The sequence below is a fragment of the Babylonia areolata genome, chromosome 8, assembly GCF_041734735.1.
Source record: "Babylonia areolata isolate BAREFJ2019XMU chromosome 8, ASM4173473v1, whole genome shotgun sequence".
In the NCBI taxonomy this organism is placed as follows: domain Eukaryota; kingdom Metazoa; phylum Mollusca; class Gastropoda; order Neogastropoda; family Buccinidae; genus Babylonia; species Babylonia areolata.
Window position 1 is genome coordinate 13,070,310 of NC_134883.1, and position 7,530 is coordinate 13,077,839.

The window sequence follows — 7,530 nt, forward strand, 5'->3', positions numbered from 1 at the left end:
GAACTTTGAACTTACATTGAATGATCAATGGTGTGTAAGTGACAAAAGGCGGGATGGGGTCGGGGGGGGGGGGGGGGGGGATGGGGGGGGGGAGAGAACGGGAGAGAGAGATGGGAGACAGAGACAAATACACAGAGGGAGACAAAGACACAGAGATACAGGGAGAGAGACAGAGACAGACAAACAGACAGAGAACGAAATTTTATCTTACGAGGGCAAAGGAGTAAGCACAAAGTACTTGTTTACATCCGGCCCTCTGGGCAAGAATAGCAATTGAGAGAGAGAAAATGCGAGAGTCAAATTCACAACAGCAACATCAAAATTACATATGAGAGACAGACAGACAGAAAGAGACAGACAGACAGACAGACAGACAGACAGTCACAGACAAAGCAGGCGGACAGAGACAATGAGTGAGTGCGATTTTGTTTTGTTGGGTTTTTTTTCGGGTTTGTTTTTTTCCTCGACACCTTAGTACCTCACACACTTCTATACCCTCCGCTTCCCATATCCACACCCTTGTCCATAACGAAAAGAAAAAGGCAATTTATCAAAAATATGAAAACAACAGCAACAATGATAATAATCATATATTATTGATTGATATTATAACGAAAAGAGAAAAACAATAACAAAAATATGAAAACAACAGCAACAATAATAATGACTATACTATCATGATTTATATTATTACTATTATAGTATAATACAACCATCATTATCATCCCAGTTCGCCTGTCCTTCCTCACTACCCTATTATTCTCGCACTACTAGTACTACTACTAAAAAAATCAAAAATAATACAAATAACAATGATGATGATAACAAATGATGATAATAACATTGACGATGATAATAATAATCAGTGATAATAATAATAGTTTCTATAACGTCCCTCTTTTGAGCTTAAGTTCGCTCGAAATACACGCATAGAGCATACCAAGAGATGAACACTGACGTTTATAACAGTTCTTAATGCATGTGTGTGTGTGTGTGTGTGTGTGTGTGTGTGTGTGTGATTTCAATCGTTTAGTACACGGGTACTCACGACACCTATTTTCATCACCAACCGTGTTTGTTTGTTGTTGTTGTTTTTCGGTTTTTCTATTATTATTATTTTTTTATCCGAATCAAACGAAGTCGAGTGCACCAAGAAATGTCTGCGGTCGGATTGTGCCTAGCGACCTTCCTTCCGTCTAACGATCGTTCGACCTGTCGGGTTGGGTCGGATCCATGGACTTAAAAAAAAGAAAAAAAAAAGAAAGAAAAAAAATCCTCCCGTGGCTCGGCTCAGGGAGTCGCGAGTACACGACTTTTTTTTTCTTTTCTTTTTTTTCAACATTTTTTATTCAGAGAAAGGTTTACAGATACAGAATTTATATGTTTTGTGCATTAGAAAGCATATAATTAAGTTCTAGGTACTGACAAGTCCACAACAGCAAAACAGTATATATGTTCAATAGCAAAATTCCAAGGTAGCATTGTATAGCTTAATCTTGTTAAAAAGTGCCTATTTTTCCACAAACTTGCGAGTACACGACTTTGATGCGAATGTTAGTGCTATCTAATCCAGGTTGTTGTTGGGTTGTGTGTGTGTGTGTGTGTGTGTGTGTGTTATTATTATCTCCGTGTTGGTTTTTTTAACGGATCGTTCAAATTATCAAATCCATGTGTGTGTCCTTGTTTTTGTTTTTTCTCTCCTCTTATTTATTTTATTTTTTATTCTTTTTAATTTATTTTAAAACACATTCGGAGTGGTTTATCAAGGTGGCGGTGGCTGCCCCCTCTCCTGTTGGCATTTCTTCTCATTTATTTTATAATTTTACCAGTTGATTTATCTTATCCGAGTTTGTGTTAGAGGTGTAAGACAATACTATGATGAAAGTATCCTACACCGGCGCCCGGCGAGTGCGTCAGTTATCTTGTTTTTTGTTGTTTTTTTGGTGTGTGTGTGTGTGTGTGTGTGTGTGTGTGTGTGTGTGTGTGTTTAACCATTGTCTGTCATATCTTATCTCATATGTTTTCTTTATTGATAAATCCATTGTCCTTTTCTGTTTGTTTGTTTTGCTTGTGTTCGATACATTTATGGGAATCTGATGACGTTTGATTTTTCAAGGGCGTGAAAGAACACAGAGAGAGAGAGAGAGAAACAACACACACACACACACACACACACAAGGCTTGGGGATCTTGGAAACAGATGATTGAAAACAGAAATGTAAAACGTTGGAAGTTGTTTACCTTTGTATTGTTCACTCATTTTTGTCAACACTTAATGTGTAGCACCTGCTTTCCCAGGCGCATTCAGAGTACTAAAGGTACATATTCTTCCATATATTATGTATATAAAATTCCACTTCTAAACATATATATATATATATATATATATATATATATATATTCTTCCATATCAATAAAAAGTTCCACTACTTGTAGTATAAAGGGTTGCATGCAGTCAAAACTCCAAATACATTATAAACATCGTTTTTTTCCGGTCTGTCATTACCAAACTCGAAACTTATTGTTATAAGATGCAAAATAATTTTCAATAAAAAAATAACTCGATAAGTGTTTTACAGTAACATAACTCTTTTCAAAGATTTAGATTTTTCATACATATAAGTCATAATAACAACAGCAAATTCACTTATTTCGATTTACATAGATTTTACCATCCACCACCCATCCCCCTCCCACCACCCACTCACCACCGTGACCCATCCCCCTCCGACTTGAGTGAAATAAACCAACGAGCCATCTGACTGACAAGAGTACATGCAGTATTTTGGTTCAGTTAAAAAGAGTCCACGCAACAATCACACACACACACACACACACACAACAGTGAGAGAGTGATTTTTCTGGTGCGGCGCTCTACCACTGATGAAGAAGCTACGCCGTCTAATATCATCAACCAACGAAAGCAACAACAACAACAACAACAAAATCGCAGTGGCATCCAGCAGCGTTGACATTCATGGTGACAAGGTCGAGTATATTGCGCAAATTGTAATATCGTCATGCACCAGTAATTCCCGATGCCGACCGCCTCATTATCTCCGCCGCTCACCGCCACAGCCACTTACCTGTCTCATGTCAGCCTTCCCGATAAAGTACATGCAACGCATACACGTACACACACACACGTACACACACACACACTGCACATACACACATTTTCCGTGCGTAGGATGGCCACGAACCTCCTGATAATAATCCTCCTCCTTGATCTTCCCTTCTAACCCTCACTATGCTGTCATGTCCGAGTACCTCGATCCAGTCTCACTCCACCCATGTCCCTTCCATGCCCCAAAATTATACAAATTTAATTCTGTTATATACATTTTCACCACTTAAAAACCCCCACCATTATTGTTGTTATTATTATCATTATTACTTTCATGATCATCATAATAACTTATCGTTGCTATCACGTCATCACTATCATTATTTATTCAAACTCTGGTGGACAGTCACTAGCGATGAAATAATGATAACGATAACAGCAATGTTAACGATTGAAAGCGATAACTGTAATGATAATAATAATAGTAATAATATAATAATAATAATGATGATGATGATTGGAGGAACAATACAATTAACAATAAAAACAATAACAAGGACAATAATAAATAATATTAATGATAATAATAATAATAATAATGTGGAAAGGGAACTGATGGTGATGAAAACATACCTGCTTACTATACGCAAGGCAATCATTGAAGACTCAATAACAATAAGAACAACATAAAACAATTATAATAATGATGATGATGATGATGATGAAATGGTGAAATGGGGAGTGTGATGAGAACATACTAACCATAAGTAAGGCTATGAAGACTCAAAATAATAAGAATAATAATGATAATTATTAATATAATGACAACAACAACAATAATAATATCAACAACAACAACAACAATAATAACAATAATAATAATAATGATAATAATAATAATGATTACATTGTGTTCATTTCAATCTTTTAAAAATTCGATCAGGAAAAAGGAAACAACTTCCAAGGCACCAGACTGGTCAGTCAGTGTACTGACTGAAACTCGAACTACACTTCGGGCACCAAAGAAAACATGGACGACCGGTAAAGAACGTCATACGCGCTCGCACACTTATAACGGGATCCTACTATACTACAGTACTACTATACTACAGTACTAGGGTAGCATTCCTTTCTACCGTCGTGTTCTTCCTTCAGCGAAGCGAAATCGTCATGGGAACAAAACGGTACATCTTCACGTTTACTGACCACGTGCACTGCTGGATGTACTGACGACTGAACACCGCGACATTTACTGACGTCAAGGCTGGTCATGTTTTGCACAAAACAAGTGTTGGGTTATATATATATATATCCCAGTCAGTGCGTTTCGTTCGTTCAGTTTTCGCGCCGAAACTGTACACCGCGACTGATTTCCTTGTCTTCAGTTCCATGAATATGTGCGTGTATATGTGCACGTATGGTGTGTGTGTGTGTGTGTGTGTGTGTGTGTGTGTGTGTGTGTGTGACAGGTATAGTACGTGCTTCTAGGTACCTCAGTTTCGTGAACAGAGTCCAAGGAAATGCTATCGTAAATTTCATGAAACATGACGAGTGCGGTGGCAAAAACTGTTCAATAGAGCGCTGGATTCTGGCCTCAGTTTCCCCCGCGAGTTCGAACCCTGGTGTCAGTGTACTGGCGGGTTGAGGGTGGAGATTCTTCCCACCTCTGTCAGCGTATCAGTGTGCAGACCTGCTTCATGTGCCTGAATCTCCGTGTGTCAGTATACGCATGCAGAACATCAAATACGCAAGTTAAAGATCATGTAATCTTCTATGTCAGCGGTTCGGTGGGTTATGGAAACAATAGCATACCCTTCATGCACATCCCCGAAAATGTTGTATAGCTGCCTACATGGCGGGGTAAAAACCGTCATACATGTAAAAGCTCACTCGTGGGCTTCATGAGTGAACTTGGGAGTTGCAGCCCACGAACGAAAAAGATGATTTCACGAAAAAGAGCATTTCCATTTACCCGTCCAGAACATCACTATATATATATATTTTGCGTTTCGAAAAAACAAATTAATAAAGGCCGACTCTTATCAGGGTAGTGAATACTAAAGAGTCCTGCGACAAATGCAGCCTGGTTTGCAATTATGTGCATTTCAAACGTTCAAGGTCTGCAGCAAGCAAACAGCACGTGCGCAAGTCTGTGTTTAAAAAAAAATAAAAAAATAAATAAATAAAAAAACCTGAGAAAAAAAAGAATAAAAAAGAGAGAGATTTTTGAATTCTTTTTAGTGGTCTGACCAGGTGGTTGTGACTTCTTGTCGTTTAATGATTCCCACTTCCACTGCTCCCTATCGTAATTACTATGTTTGTCTTTATTTTCGAGTTTATTTTTTCGCTACCTCAACCTCTGAAAAAAAAAAAGCACCCAACCCACCCACAACCACGCACGCATCCGTCATTTGTTGTATTTTAGTTCATATTGTCTTATCAAGCAAGCGCTTGGTACAGTGTTGTTTGTTCGTTCATTCTTTTAACTAAAAATAAAACAAACACGTAAAGACACCCCACCCCTACCCCCACCCCACTCAAATCAATGTAAACAAACACCGGAATAGGAGTTGCACTGAACAACAAGCCGCATTTCATCATCTCTATTCGAGGCAGTGCCCCTTTTCCTGACCAGATGACATCATCACTCACCACTGTACCACCAGCACCCACTGCGCAGCACGCCTTAGTACACTACACCATGCAGCCACGGTCCCTCCAACACTGAGCCGACCCACCATGCCGTAATCCACAAAACATATCCTCGAAAATATTGGGAGACGTATCGACAACCAGCGACGCATCACCACACAAAAACAAACAAAAAACCTGTTAAGTATGTACAAAACAAATCCACGCAAAAATTGAACACCAATAACAACAGCAGCAACAAAATAATAACAAAAAATCTCTCGTCGCAATTATCACGCATGCAACAAGTAGGCACTAGCGGCGCGTCTCGATCGATCAGACGTTTGACACTGGGCTTAAGTTTGAAAAAAACAAAAACAAAAAAAGACGAACACATGTGAGCTGAAATCGTTTGAGAAATTGTCGATTAGACTGAACTACGCCTTTACACAAGGACCCGGTTAAAACGATGTGGTTAAATGTTAAAAAAAGCATACATACAATGTGGCGGGGCGGCCTGCTCGGGTCAAGCAACGAACGCTACGATCCGCAAGCCTTGTGCGATACCGTCGGTTGGCTGTGCGGTACAATTCAAAAACAAACGTTTATGACAAAAATACACATGCACAGAAACGTACTTACCGGCTGTTTTATTCCGCCCTCGTTCATCCCTCCACAGTTGTTGTAAAACCTAAATCCATGTCACACTGTGATCTGTACTGGAACGTGTTCGCAATCTTTTTCGCCGTGTTACAACTTTCCGTAAAAACCGTTATAGTAAAACGTGTAAGTAGGTTACACACGCTTAAACCGACGCCATCTTCGGAGTGCAAGGGCCAAAACAAGCTTTTTTCGAAGCTGATTGGTCTGATAATATCGTCAGGTTTTCTCTGAATTTTTTCATTGGTTGACCTTCAGGTCGAAAACATGAATATTCACGATACGCTTTCGCGCCTTTCCCTCGCACCAGCTAACCGCAAACTGTCAACAGCGACGACAAAACGTGAGCCAGCGCGTGTACACGATGTGTGTGTGTGTGTGTGCGTGTGTGTGTGTGTGCGTGCGTGTTGTGTGTTCGTGCTTGCGTGTGTGTGCGTGTGTGTGAGAGAGAGAGGCAGCGGTGTGTGTGTGTGTGTGTGTGTGTGTGTGTATGTGTTCGGGGGTAGGGAAAGGGAAGGAAAAAGAAAAACGTAGTGGTTTCTGCCTTGCCGATACGCTTTTGCGAACACGCCGTTCGAGCGATGACCTCACCGACAGCCCGATTTCTCTTACCAGGTCCCCCCCCCCCTCTCCGCCCCCCCTAGCCCCCACCCCACCCCCACCCCCCTTCCCTCTCTCGACCGGCCTATCAGCAACATTGCACCGTTCCAAGTCCGCGATGGCCGCGACTCGGGAGGCCAATTTCAAATTTGAAACCGTCCCCGCCTGACGTATATGGATAGTAGTCTACATTGCCCCATCATCTGTCACCGTCATAAGCGGTCACTATGACACGCGCGCGCGCGGGACGCGCTTGCCCCTTTGACGCAGACACTTGTGTGTGTGTGTGTGTGTGTGCGCGCGCGCGCGTGCGCGGCTGCAAGACAAGTGCCACCTGTTGCACGGCATGGGCGGCTGGTGTCTGTGTGTGTGTGTGTGTGCACCGTTGCGTAGGCAGCGCTTCGTTTTTCTGCTGCGGGTGCGTGTCCCGGCGTCGGAGCGACTGAGTGGGAGTGTGGGTGAATGTTATGGTCGAACTGGATTTTGATGTGTGTGTGTGTGTGTGTGTGTGTGTGTGTGTGTGTGTGTGTGTGTGACAAAATTCATTAATATATATATATATATATAGTGTG

General features: G+C 41.1%; 1 protein-coding gene across 4 annotated transcripts in view; it reads right to left on the reverse strand.

The window, feature by feature from the left end:
* The window catches only part of LOC143284543 (uncharacterized), an 83,317-nt gene extending 76,673 nt beyond the window's left edge, over positions 1–6,644 (reverse strand). For 2 of the 4 annotated variants that reach the window (XM_076591303.1, XM_076591301.1), the window contains exon 1: positions 6,341–6,639. In XM_076591303.1, coding sequence (XP_076447418.1) covers positions 6,341–6,367 — 27 coding nt within the window. In that variant the 5' untranslated portion in view covers positions 6,368–6,639. Of the gene's footprint in view, positions 1–5,719; positions 6,160–6,340 lie in introns of those variants that run through there. The other 2 variants (XM_076591304.1, XM_076591305.1) reach the window with 2 other exon arrangements.
* Between the last annotated feature and the right edge of the window lie 886 nt (positions 6,645–7,530).